The 13,431-nt window shown below is 48.0% G+C and overlaps 2 protein-coding genes across 16 annotated transcripts in view; one reads left to right on the top strand and one right to left on the bottom strand.

Moving 5' to 3' along the window:
- Positions 1–2,699: 2,699 nt before the first annotated feature.
- Positions 2,700–3,601, top strand: SCAND1 (SCAN domain containing 1). The gene has a single exon (XM_055544932.1). It carries the CDS (start codon positions 2,817–2,819, stop codon positions 3,354–3,356), a length of 540 nt encoding a protein of 179 aa, XP_055400907.1. The 5' UTR covers positions 2,700–2,816; the 3' UTR covers positions 3,357–3,601.
- Positions 3,602–4,861: 1,260 nt separating this feature from the next.
- Positions 4,862–13,431, bottom strand: part of PHF20 (PHD finger protein 20) — a 129,542-nt gene continuing 120,972 nt past the window's right edge. For 14 of the 15 annotated variants that reach the window (XM_055544918.1, XM_055544919.1, XM_055544914.1 and 11 more), the window contains 2 exons: positions 12,068–12,251; positions 4,862–7,432 (listed from right to left, as the gene is read on the bottom strand). In XM_055544918.1, the coding sequence (XP_055400893.1) occupies positions 7,290–7,432; positions 12,068–12,251 (327 nt within the window). In that variant the 3' untranslated portion in view covers positions 4,862–7,289. The remainder of the gene's footprint in view (positions 7,433–12,067; positions 12,252–13,431) is intronic. The other variant, XM_055544921.1, reaches the window with a different exon arrangement.

Below are 13,431 nucleotides of genomic sequence, written 5' to 3'. Positions count from 1 at the left end.
AACATTCTACTTCAAAGAACGAGAGGGAGTGGTGGGGACTAAGGTTGACTGGAAAAGAGTACCTTGTCTAAAGGAAGGAGACTGGCTCCCGCTAAAACATTAAAGATTCATTGTGAAGATGAATTTCAGGGTTTTCAGACTGTGAACACTGTTCTGTGAGGATCTACTTTAACTCAACTACAAGAGCACATCCTATGGGGTAGGCAAGTTTTATACCAGGGCCACTGGCGTGTTGATGGTTGTCAAAGAGGCCAACTCCTTCTGCGCAGAAATCAAAGGAACTACAAGGGTTATATAAAACCTTTCATAAAGGACCCGTCTTTCTGTTTTCTTGTCTGTAAAATGGGCATGATTGTGTGCATGTAGTCGTGTCTGACTCCTGTGATCCCATGAACTGTAGCCCACCAGGTTCTTCTGTCCCTGGAATTTTCCAGGCAAGAATATTGGAGTGGGTTGCCATTTCCTTCTCCAGGCAATCTTCCCTCTTCAGGGATCAAATGCTGATCTCCTGTGTCTCATGCACTGGAAGGTGGATTCTTTACCACTGAGCCATCTGGGAAGCCTTTAAATGGGCATGTGAGTTTGCTTGTGTGTGCCTAGTCGCTCAGTCATGTCCAACTCTTTGCAACCTCATGGACTATAGCCCACCAGGCTCCTCTGTCCATGGGGATTCTCCAGGCAAGAATACTGGAGTGGGTTACCATGCCCTCTTCCCAATTCAGGGATTGAACCCTAACCTAACCAACGGATCTCCCGCATTGCAGGCCAATTATTTGACCTCTGAGCCACCAGGGAAGCCCTAAAATGGGCATACGAAACATATTTGAGAGCCAGCTGTCAAACAGAATATACTATCACTTACCTAAGTGCAGTCAGAACTACATGCTTTTACCTACATCATCTCATTGAATTCTCCTTCCTGATGAAGTAGGTTCTAGTACATCCACGTTTTACAGATAGTGAAGCTAGAGCTCAGAGACAGCAATTTACTTAATGAAGACAAACATTTAAAAAGACTTTTCTTTACCTGTGGCTCAGACAGTAAAGAATCTGCCTGCAATGCAGGAGACCCAGGTTCGGTCCCTGGGTCTGGAAGATCCCCCAGGGAAGGGAATGGCACCCCACTCCAGTATTCTTGCCTGAAAAACTCCATGGACAAAGAAGCCTGGCAGGCTACAGTCCATGGGGTCGCAAAGAGCTGGACACCACTGAGTGACTAACACTTTCACTTTTTCCCAAAGTCTTTACTATTTAATCCTCTCATCAACTCTGGCAAATAAACCTGCAGGAATTTCACCAAGGCAGCCTGACTCCCACATGGTAGCATGCTTTTACTGTTCAACGAATATATAATGAAAACCATGTATGGAATGCAAATTTTTCTGGCATCCACAATTTAAAAGTAAAATGACAGACATGAATTTTAACAATATATTTTATTTGACCCAATATATGCAAAGTATTATCAATCCAACATGTAACCAATATAAAAAATTATTGAGCTATTTTACATTACTTTCTTTTCATACTAAGTCCTGTGTGTATTTCACATGTCAGCACATCCCAATTCCGACTTGCCACATTTTAAGGGCTTGTAAACACGTGGCTAGAGGCCACTTTATGAGGCTGCTGCTGCTGCTGCTAAGTCACTTCAGTCGTGTCTGACTCTGTGCGACCCCATAGATGGCCTCCTCCCAGGCTCCCCCGTCCCTGGGATTCTCCAGGCAAGAACACTGGAGTGGGTTGCCATTTCCTTCTCCAATGCATGAAAGTGAAAAGTGAAAGTGAAGTCGCTCAGTCCTGTCCGACTCTTCACGATCCCATAGACTGCAGCCTACCAGGCTCCTCCGTCCATGGGATTTTCCAGGCAAGAGTACTGGAGTGGGGTGCCATTGCCTTCAACCTATATGAGGCTACGCATTAGTAATCCTAAAGTTAAAAGCAGAACCCACAGAGCCACCTGTCTCTTGGTTTCAGAAGACAGGCATAATAATAATAATAATAACAGAGTTCTTGGGCATTTACTCTGCGCCATAAGACGGCCAACTTTTATTACTACATGTGTAGAAAACCTTGCACCCGCAACCAGGTGAGTGTACTGCCCTTCTCTTTCGACTGAGCCAGAGAACTTTCCCAAGTTGGGCCCTCCCCCAGTGCCTGACCACCGTCCCGTTGTCCTGCCACCAGCCGGGCGCCAGCCCGCGCGAGTCCTAGGCTCGCCACCATCCTAATCAGGGCCAAATACACAGGCGCGCTTGCAGGGGCGGACACAGGTCACCTGCAAGCTGAAGCGATCAAGGCGCGCCAAGACGCTTTTGCGCGCCTCCTCCGGCTTGGGCGGTGGCTTCGGCACCTGCTCCTCCTCCGACCCCTCCTCCGACCCCTCCTCCGGCTCCTCCTCCTCCTTCTCCTCCTCCGACTCCGACTCCTCCTCCTCGGACTTCTCTTCGAACAGGTGCTCCGAGGCGCCACCATCCGGAGCCAGCCGTGGCGAGCTAAGATTGGTCTGCAGCCCCGCAGGCGCCGCCACCTCCAGACCCGACGTGCGAACGCGAGGGGGCGCCGCTTCCGGGAGCCCAGACCCGGCTTCCGGACTGCTGTGCGCAGAGCTCATCATGGAGAAGGCAGCGGGCACGCCCACTTCCGGCCGCCCCAGGCGCTTCGCCGGCGCTGGTAAGCTCGGCGCGCCCTCCGCCCGCCTCCCTCAGGATCGCGCGCTCCGCCCTGTAGGGGAAGTCTCCTTTGCCCCGCCCCCTTGCAGACGCAGAGCTGAGCCAACAACGGCTGGACAAAGAGCGACGCGTGGAGCCAGAGTCATGGCGGCCACCGAGCAAAGCTTGGCTCCAGCCGGAACCTCCGCGCCACCCTCGGGGAAAGAAGAAGGAGCCGGCCCGAGCTCAGGCACGGAGGGTGACCCTGCGGGCTCCTCCTTGACTCCTGAAGCCCCACCATCTATCCCCGACTCCTCCAATCCCAGCGCCGCGGTCCCCGAAGCGAATGTTAAGCCTCCTGCGGCGGGCTCCGCCGCCCTAGACCTGCCTGTCGGACCCGCACCCCAGGGCCCTGCGCCGGTTGCCGAAGCCTCTCCGCGCTCCCCTCCAGGTCCTGGCGGCTCCCGGCCTGGCCCAGAGACTTTCCGCCAGCGATTCCGGCAGTTCCGCTACCAGGACGCTGCAGGCCCACGGGAGGCGTTCCGACAGCTTCGGGAGCTCTCCCGCCAGTGGCTGCGGCCCGACATCCGCACAAAGGAGCAGATCGTGGAGATGCTAGTGCAGGAGCAGCTGCTCGCCATCTTGCCCGAGGCGGCGCGGGCCCGGCGGCTTCGCCGCCGCACCGACGTGCGCATCACTGGCTGAGCGGCGGAGCTGCGGGCGACCCGAGTCAGGCACTCTGGACTGGAGCCATGATCGGGTCCGGGACCGTGAGCTTGGCTCCCCAATACGGGATAATGAAAAATGAGTTTTGGCAGTTCTTGCAATCTCGTGTGACCTTTCCGTTCGTCCTTTCCAGTGTTTATTTTCCCGAACCTATTTCCACCCTCTATGGTTAGTTGTGAAACCAACTGGGGGCCTATGAGAATAAAGCCTTTGTTTCTTATTTACTTGGCCTTCGTTGGCTTTTGTAGGATCATTATGTGTTGGCTATGGGTCTCCACATCTGGATATTTTTTTCCTGCGCGTTCCCTAGCGCCCCACATGGGTTTCCTTTGTTTGGTTGGAGCCTATGCAGTGAGGACTCGGCAGCCTGGTTCCAAATTCGCCTGTACCTCTCATTGGCTAGAATTTGAGCTTGTTTTCCTACCTCAGCGGATAGAGGACAGTGGTACAATCTTGTATGTGGCTGTGGGTCGTGCAGGCAAATAGGTGACTGTAACTAAGTGCTGATTTAACTGGCTGCTGCTATAACAATACTGCCCTCAACTTGCTCCATCAGCCTACCTTGTGGGCGCAGGCTTCCCCACAAAGGCCCAAGTTACAGGGCTGTTTTAACAAGTGTTCACTGCAGGTCCTTACCTAGAGAGGCTAGTTCTTGTGAATTCTGGTTTAAGCCTCCAGACCCCTCTCTCACCAAATTTTAGGCCTCTTGAAAGATTTTAGGAACAGATTTGGTGTGAACTGATGGATTATTTACATTGTTGGAGCTACTCATAACTTTCTAAAATAAGCATAATTGTTTAGGAAGGGAAGAGATTTGGCAAATAATAGGGAAGCTCTGCAGTTTAACTCCATTTCTTGAGTCTTCTGCACACCCAGGAAGGGAGCTGATTGGGGTCCAAAGTCGTTTGGCTTGGCTTTCAGAAGGGTCCTAATTGTCATGGGTGCCATCTTTTAATACAAGAAAGGCCAGACCTGTCTTCCCTGCACTGCCTTCAACAAGCAAAAAGGTAATAGTCCTGCAGCTCACACCACTGAGCATGAGTCAGTCAGCCTAGAGGGTGGTATGGGGCATTTTACTTTTGAATATTAGACACTTAAATGAATTCAAAAGTATTTTGTATACTTCCTTGGAATTTTGGATTTAAGCCTGCATCTGCTCCTACAGGGCTTCCCAGGTGGCTCAGTAGTAAAGAATCCACCTGCCAATGCAGGAGATCCAGGTTCGATCCTTGGGTTGGGAAGATCTCTTGGAGGAGGAAATGGCAGCTCACTCAAGTATTTTTGCATGGAGAATCCCAAAGACAGTGGAGCCTGGTGGATTACAGTCCACAGGGTCACAAAGAGTTGGACATGACTGGGCATGCATGTATGGCTACCTCCCTGCCAAAGATAAATCTATTTAGAATATAAAAGCAGACTTGCTTTAAAAGGTAATGTTTATGGAAAATTAATGCACATTAAGGATTGAGTAGATAACAAGTGACTGAAACGTAGCAACAAAAACCTGTTTTATTTTTCCAAATACAGATACAGAAGTTTGCATGTTTTGCAAATATTGCTTCAAAGCAACATTTCTATATACAGCGCCTTCTGTTCTAACAGCGCGTAAACATAGATATGTATCCACAGTGCAATGTTGGCTCATCAAGGGTCCACCTTGCATACACTCGTCACTTAAAGAAACAAAATGATTAGTCAAACCAGAACTGTTTTTGTCAAGGCAATTTTTCTTTTTTATAGGTGGATAGTTTTTCTCAAAAGAAAACTTAGGTAGTGTACATATTTCTAAATGGTAACAGTAATATTTGTAAAGAACAGTTTCCAGTGCTCCAGCTTGGGGTTAATTCAACTTGACCAAGGAATTGGGGATGGAGCCCCTCCAACATGGCTTTAAATTAGGGAAGCACACTGAAGTGATCAGAACTTCAGAGTCATCCCTGCTTCCCAAAGGACAAAAGTCACAATGAGTGAAAAGGGATTATTTCCTTTACAAAAAGCATAAAATAAACCCACTAATGACCACTTGGTAAAGTTAGGGTAACTCAGTTTCTTCTTCCATCCTGAAAAAAACGTGAGATTTGACCACCATTACAGCTTCCCCAGAAGTGACGGTCAAATGTGTTTTTAGGAAAGAAAAATCAGTAATTTAATAATATCAATACAAATCACTGTACCTCACAGTTGTGGCTACAGAAAATCATCCTGTTTCTTCCCTTTTCGGACAAGCATCACACAGTTCTTAAGATGTGGCCATCTGATAAATTGTACAAAATACAGACAGATGCCATGCACACTCCGTGAGTGTTTCTTCCCACACCGAAAGCACTAACATTAGCAATGGGAAGCAACCTCATAGAGGAATTGTGTCAGCTTTATCACAGATGTTGTAGCCACATGTATTCCCTCTGATACATAAGCTCCAGCAGGTCAACTTGCTCTATATTCATTTTATATCAAATGGCGAATTAAATCACTAGACAAAGCATTCCCTGAAACAGATCTTTGTACAGAGGCCCTTGTGACCACGATTACCTGTGCCGTAAAGCCTAACCATCCTGGAGGTCACCGGAGATCCTGTCATTGCTATTGAGATATTGGCTACTTCACGTTTACATAGTAAAGATTTGCAGCATATAACATTACAGATCCATAAACCCAGAATTAACTCGTGAGTGTTAATTGACAAATGTGCTTTGATTTTTGCCTTTAGTGATAGGAAAACTAAATGGTAAAATGGGTCATTCCTCAAAGCATGGAACAGTTTCTTTAACTTTACCTGGTAAGGAAAAAACAAAACAATTACACGTGGAACCGTAACCTGCGAGAGTAACAAATATTGTCTCCAAAGGTACAAATTGTACCTGGACCTTAAGCAGCATAATCACCTTGATCTCACAAAATAATACAAACAGGAAATTTAAAGTGTTAAAGTATATTAAAACAATTCTGAAAATGCTGACTACTGAACATATACCCTTCAGGGAAGGAGAAAAGCGGCAGATGTAGAATCTGGTTTCTTTACAACAATATAAAATAAGGTCATCCCCCAAACCACATCTTTGTAGCAAATCTTTACAGTGAAAGAGTTCAAATTTGGGAGAACCATTTTGGGGACATTAAATAGAACTGGTAAGCTGTCAATATTAAGAAGTGGGTAGAAAATGCTGTCCTTCGGGTTCCAGACCCTGTCTGCTTCCGTTTTGGGATTCCTCCTAGATTCTTATGACAGTGAGATTCTACTTCTTCCACAGGCTGTTTGGGTTCTGCAACAAAAGACACAACCCAGCCAATTCTGGGGTGAAAGCATACAAAACTCATCCCCGGTACCATGAAGTCATGCAAGAGAGGTGGTGAGAAAGTGAAGAGTTCTAGGGAGAAGGCAGGCCGGCCCAGGCCTCTACTCCTTCCCAACCTCCACACAAGGGTGAAGTCATGACATTCCCACGAAGCTGGAAAAATGAAAATGATGCCTGCTGCCTAAATTCATGCCAGGCAGAAACCCAGAAGGCTTGGCATATGCCCCAACCTGACAGAGAAGTCAATTAAATAAGCTGCAAGTTGAATTTACAACTGTTTTCAACTACACTTTTTTGGCTCTCATTCCATTTATCATCAGTGGCACGATTTCAAGTGAAGTTTGTGCAAAAAGACTCACTCTCCAACAATGTGCACAGAAGAAGGGAATCCCAAGAGTCTATCTGCTACCTTCCTGGTAGGCTTTGAGATCAGAGTACCCTCCCTTCCAGCAGCCAAAATGGCCTCTTTGTCCAAGTCCATCACACCCCTGCCCAGATCCCTGAAGTCAGTCGGTGTCACGTGCATTCGGCATGCTAGGTTTATTTATTTAAATATGTGAAGCTCCTCCTGCAGGTACCCCAGGATTGTGCCCCCATTAGTCTGGGGTGCCCAGTTTCATGTTGAGCAGCAGAGCGCGATCTGCTGCACCTTGCCCAGGTCCGTCAGCAGCTGCTTGATGCAATGCTTGAGCTGCGGAAGCCTGGCCAGAGGCTCCGGGGGCTCCAGTTCCCCAGTGTAGTCCAGCCAGCTCTCCAACACTGTGGGCAGAAGAGAGACAGGACCCGGTGAGTTCCCAACACTTGATTTGCAAGAATGTCAGCACTTTATCTCATCTGACCACTAACCGGGGGTGGGGGAGCAGCAGGGAGGGGAGACCACTTCAGGCAACACTGACTCATCACCCTCTCTGGGAAGTACTACCCCTTGGACAAAGTTAAATGCTGCAGAGCAGTGCCATCTAATAGAAGTTTCTGTGATGATGGAAATGGGCTATGTCTGTGTTGTCTAATACCGCCACTACCCATATTTAGCTACTAAGCACTTAAAACGTGGCAAATACAACTGAGAAACTGAATTTAAATTTTATTCCATTTTAATTAGCCACACATAGCTAATGACTATTGCATTAGTCTATAGTCTAGTGGGCTTTGAGATACCCACCTTTCTCAGTGTTACTGCCCCACCTTCAGAGTGAAAGTGAAAGTGAAGTCGCTCAGTCGTGTCCGACTCTCTGCAACCCCATAGACTGTAGCCCACCATAGACTGTAGTCTATCATAGACTGTAGCCTACAGGCTTCTCCATCCATGGGATTTTCCAGGCAAGAGTACCTTCATAAGACCTTCCGATATTGAAAATCAGAAAGCCTGGTGTGTTAGCCTTCTGTTAAGACAAGTGACTCTAACAGGACTTGAAAAGGTCTATTTTTATCTCCGTAAATTGATTTGTTTCATACTGATTCCTAGCATGAGTAGCACTGAATACTCTGATTTCATTTCCTAAATATTTAATGTAAGATGACCAGGTAATAAGTTTCCCAGGTGGTGCAATGATAAAGAATCCACCTGCCAGTGCAGGAGACAAAGGAGATGCAGGTTTGATCTTTGGGTCAGGCAGATCACCTAGAGGAGGAAATAGCAACCCACTCCACTATGCTTGCCTGGGAAATCCCATGGACAGAGGAGTTTGGTGGGCTACAGTCCATGGGGTCACAAAGAGCTGGACACTACTGAGCACAACCAGGTAATAACAAAGTTGATTATCATTAGCTCAATATCTAAAAAGCTGTCTTGCTTCTGAGAGCATGATTTTTCTATAGAAAGATATTTTTTCTTTCCCAAGCCACTCCCTTAAGCTCTGGCATTTGGGGAAAGGTCATCCAGGAACCCTGATTCTTTAACAAGAGCCCCCCCCCCCCGCCCCGCCCCCCACAGGCAGGCCTGAAGCTTGCCCCAGCCTGCCTGTAGTCTTTCTAGTCTGTGCACCAACCTGTACTGAGAACTTTCTGGACCCTCAAGCCAGAGGTGCAGAAAGAGGAAGACCATGCAGGGCCTGTTCCTCAAGCAATCTGCAGCCTTGCACACACTCCTCTGCCCTCTTCAGATCAGTCCTTCATCTTCCTCCCCACATTTCTAAGCCCTTTGTCCCCTGCAAGCTATTTCTCAGGGAGCCCTCCTCCACTCTATAATCTGAGTCTGGTCTCCGAGTCACCCGTGCTAGGCTATCACTTGCTCTCCTTGGGAACCCTTATCCTGGGTTGTAATTAAAAATAATAGGATGGGGCTGCCCGGGTGGTCCAGTGATTGAGAATTTACTGTGCAATGCAGGGGATACCAGTTCCATCCCTGGTTCAGGAAAATCCCACATGCCACAGGGCAACTAAGGCTGGGTGCCACACACTGACTCTGTGCTACAGCTTGTGAGCCGCAACACCAAGCCCACGTGCTGCAGCTACTGAGACCCCAGCACCCTAGAACCCATGCTCTGCAACAAGAGAAGCCATCGCAAGTGCTGAGCGTGTGTGTGTGCACTCAGTTAGTGTTGTGTCTGACTCTTTGTGACCCCATGGACTGTAGTCCACCAGACTCCTCTGTCCAGGGAATTTTCTAGGCAAGAATACTGGAGTGGGTTGCTGTACCCTCCTCCAGGGGAATCTTTCCAACCCAGGGATAGAATCCATGTCTTTTATGTCTTCCTATATTGGCAAGCAGCTTCTTTACCACTGAGTCAGCTGGGAAGCTCACAATTGCTGAGAGGCCCCTGCTAAAGCCACTGGAACTACCTCAGATCTGGTTCAGGCTCACCTAAGATGTCCCCCAACACCTTGGTGACCCAGTAGGCACACACAGGGAGAAAGAAACAATCAGTGTGCAGACTAGAAGAGTCTAGCCCAGAGGTCCCCAAACTTCTGGCACCAGGGACCAGCTTGGTGGAATACAATTTTTCCATGGACAGGGGTGGTGAGGGGGGCAGATTTCAGGATGATTCTAGCGCATTACACTTATTGCGGTCATGGCTACGACTAAGTCACTTCAGTCGTGTCCAACTCTGTGCGACACTTATTGCACACTATTTCAAATCTAATGCTGCCCTGATCTGACAGGAGGTACCACCAGTCTGAGGCCCAGAGGTTGGGGACCCATGGTCTAGGCCACTCATAGTCTATGAACTTGGTTAGGAGGAGTGTTTGGAGCCGCTAAGGGGGAAGTCTTCTCTCTAGATCTGCAGAAATGAAGACCAGACACATAACTATGGGAGCCAACAGCACCTCCTCTGGACCCCAGCATCCAGTCTGCCGGCCTTCTCTCCACACCAGGTGCTGGACCATAACCCCAAGTTTTTCTTTTAAGGAAGCTCAACGGTATAATGAGTGCAAACAAGGCAGAAGGTTATAAGAATAAAGTTTCATTTCAAATACCTTCCCCCAGACCATCTACATAGAGACCGTCTAGATAACATTAAAAAAAAAAAAAAAAAAAATCTAATGCTAAAACATTCAGTGTTTTCATGCTCATTAAATATCTTTATCTTTTAGTTTTATAAGACTGTTCACACAACTACACAAGTTATTAAATAATGGTTAAATACTCAAACAATGACATTTGTTAAAGTATAGTCAGTCAATATAACAGCTTATTAGATTTTTAAAAAGGAATATTATATACAAATTCCTATAAAGGCTCAGTTTATCTTGAGGTATTTAGATGAAATGAAGATAGTAGAAATAAAATGGGATTTTGAGGAATCTCAATTAAATACAACGCAAAGTCTGTTTACGTGAATAAAATCTTTAAACTTAAAACTGATTTTCTTGCTTCCGGTACCTCTCAGGGCCTGGAATGTAAGAATAGACAAGAGTATGCGGCCCCAAATGAGTTAAGACACATAAAGAGCACTCTGAAAGCCCAGAGAAGGGAGTTCAGGCTTCTCATCCTGGCCTGGCCACACTGTCCACTCAGTGAGCTCAGGGCTGGAGCAGCCCAAGCTGGGCGGGAGGGGGTAACATCAGTGATTAAGTAAGTAGGCTCTGACCTCTCCTCTCGGGGCAGCTTCCTTTGGCAACAACAGAACCTTCGCCCTGTTTCTACGGTGCCTGAGCTTCTTCTCAGGGACCCAGAGTCAATTCCACAATTTTCAGTCCATCATTGGACCGTCTTTCAGCTTTCTACTAGCAAGGTTTTCCACAGACCTGGCATCTGTTATAGTTCTAAGGAGCTCAAGGAAACCTTTCAGGAGTAAAGAGAGAGAGAAACACTCTAGCTTTCAGCAACACCCTCACAATGGTCCCTGGACTGGCCTGCAATCCCCAGTTCAGCAGGTTTGCCTCTGGGGCAGGCCAGGAAGCGTGTGGGCACATTAGCCTTTGTCCTCCAACAGGGCCATCCCTTTCCCAGTCAGCCACCTCTTAGCATCCTGCCTCAGTCACCCCTCCTGTAGCAAGAAACACAGCTCTCTCCAAGGCTCCACTTCAGTCCCTGGAGCTCTAGGAAGCCTTCCTGTTCTCGCTTCCCCTCTCGATAGCTGTCCTTCTCTAGCCTGACCTCACCCATACCCTGTGACCTTTGCTTATGTTAACACATGGGATTTTTCTTCTGAGTTATTTCATCCCCAATTATAGTAATAATAGCCTAGCTATCCTCAGAATCCGCAAACAAAACATTTATTTCTTAATCAGGCTTCTTTCTAAGGATGAAAAAATAATAATAATTAGGAAACAAGAGAACAAGAAAGAAAGAAGTCTGTCTTCAAAAACCAAACTGACAACACCCTGGGAATCAACATTTCAGTCCTCCAGGCCCATCTGATAACTCAACATCAGGGGACATATCGGGGCAGCGTAAATGGCTCAGCCAAGCTCTAAAAGACCTGCTGATAGACCCTCCAAGCCCATCTGATAACTCAACATCAGGGGACATGTCTGGGGACAACATAAATGACTCAGTCAAGTTCTAAAATATCTGCTGATAAAGAGGAGAAGGCTCCATTTTATATTTTAGGAAAGTCTGTAAAGAAGGGGTTTTCAGATTAATCCTCAGACATGCTAAAGCTCAAAGCATCCAAGTATCAGCTCCCCACAGAACTCGGTCAGTAAAGACCTGCTCAGGACACACACCGCCCACAGGCAGAGCCCAGCTGCTCCGCTACGCTCTCTCCTGGGCAGAAGGGACTGGGAGAGTGAGGCGGGACCCCTGACAGCACACAGCCCTTAGAAGTGCCTGGTTGATACTGAAAGTCAGGCTTGGCCATCTTGAGGGGAGAATGGAGATGAGGGGACTAACAGAAGAGGCAAGAACACAGCTATCCCTGGAAAGCTAAATCAGAGGGTTCAGAAAGCAGCTCTTCCTACTGGCCCACAGAGCCTGCCAAGGACAGGGAGCCCAGGAGGGAGCCCTACCATCCAGCTCCTTCTCAATGGAGTCCATTCTGTGCGTGACTTCGTCCTGAAGGGATTCCACGTGTGTCAGCAGGTTAAACTGCCACTGGTGCTGGGAGCTCAGCAACCCCTCTCCACCTCTGTCCAGCAGCTTCCGGGCAGGGGCTTCCTCAGGTAGGACCTTTTTGGAGACATATTCCCTCACCTGGGGATGTAAGAGCATCAAAGTTACCAAATGGAGACAGCTCCCAGCCTCTTTTTCCAACCAGCCAGTGTTTGCAACCATTTGAGAACCCAGTTGCAGTTCGAGTAGTCCAAATCGCTACCTCCCGGCCCCCGTCCTCTCTCAGGCACGGGGCGGCAGCGGGCCTGCTGTACCAATAACAACCGCCTCAGGGCCGCGCGGACCTCTGGCTCGGAGGCTCCCAAGCTGCTTCCCAATGAATGGCCCAATGCCTAAGGGCCGAAGCAGGCCTCAAAGAACCGCTTCCTGAAACCTGGGATCAGAGTAGAGCAGGGCAAGTGTGGACGAGTGTTAGTATGTGGGTGCTCGTATGTAGACAAACTAATTTTAAGTCCTAGTTATACGTCTTGCTGAACGCATGCACCTAGATGAGTTACTTCACTTCTCTGGGCCTCTATTCCCTCATGGGAAAGAAGAAGTAGTAAAACCTACTTTAAAAGTTCATGAGGCTCAAATAGGATAATGTGAATAAAACAGAGTGCTGGCTTGTGGTCAACCTGCCAGTCATGAAAGAGATTTTTAACTCTACCTGCCTTGTTTAGGCCCAGGACTTCTTGATTTTTTTCATCATGTTCCAGGTGCCTCTAGGCAACTGGCATAATTTGCATGACCACAAACCTTTTCTGGGGTTTGTGACTGCAACCCTTCATTCATTGATTGGAAATGAAATAGGTTCCAGTTAACATCTATGGAGGAGTGACCGTGTGCAGAGCCATGTGCTGAGAGCTCCTCACAGGTGTGCTGCACACTAAACTGAGAGGTCCCCATCACCAGCTTCACTTGGCAGGGGGTAAGGAGACACCTCTGAGGAGGTGAAGGGACCTGCTCAGAGTCACACAGCAAGTGGCAGAGCCCAGACTTGAAACTGGGTCTGCCTCCGAAGACTGTCCTCACCAGCCTTACCCAGCCCTGCTTAGACCCTGGCAAGGACACAGGCTGAACGAGGTATAATGCCCACTGCTGAGGGCCTTCTAATCTAGGCTACTCCCCTTCTGCGAGAGGCAGTGGTGGACTTAGGGTGGTGATATCACCCCACACAGTGGAGTCTGTGACAGTAAGTATGACAAGGGTGGGGAAGCTCTCATCACCCAACCCCTTCACTGACTACTGAGGATGGTTCGAATGAGACTAGGGAACACTG

Source organism: Bubalus kerabau, chromosome 13, assembly GCF_029407905.1.
Source record: "Bubalus kerabau isolate K-KA32 ecotype Philippines breed swamp buffalo chromosome 13, PCC_UOA_SB_1v2, whole genome shotgun sequence".
NCBI classification, from domain to species: domain Eukaryota; kingdom Metazoa; phylum Chordata; class Mammalia; order Artiodactyla; family Bovidae; genus Bubalus; species Bubalus kerabau.
Note: the sequence above shows the minus strand (reverse complement) of the source record. Positions and strands in the feature narration are given on the sequence as shown.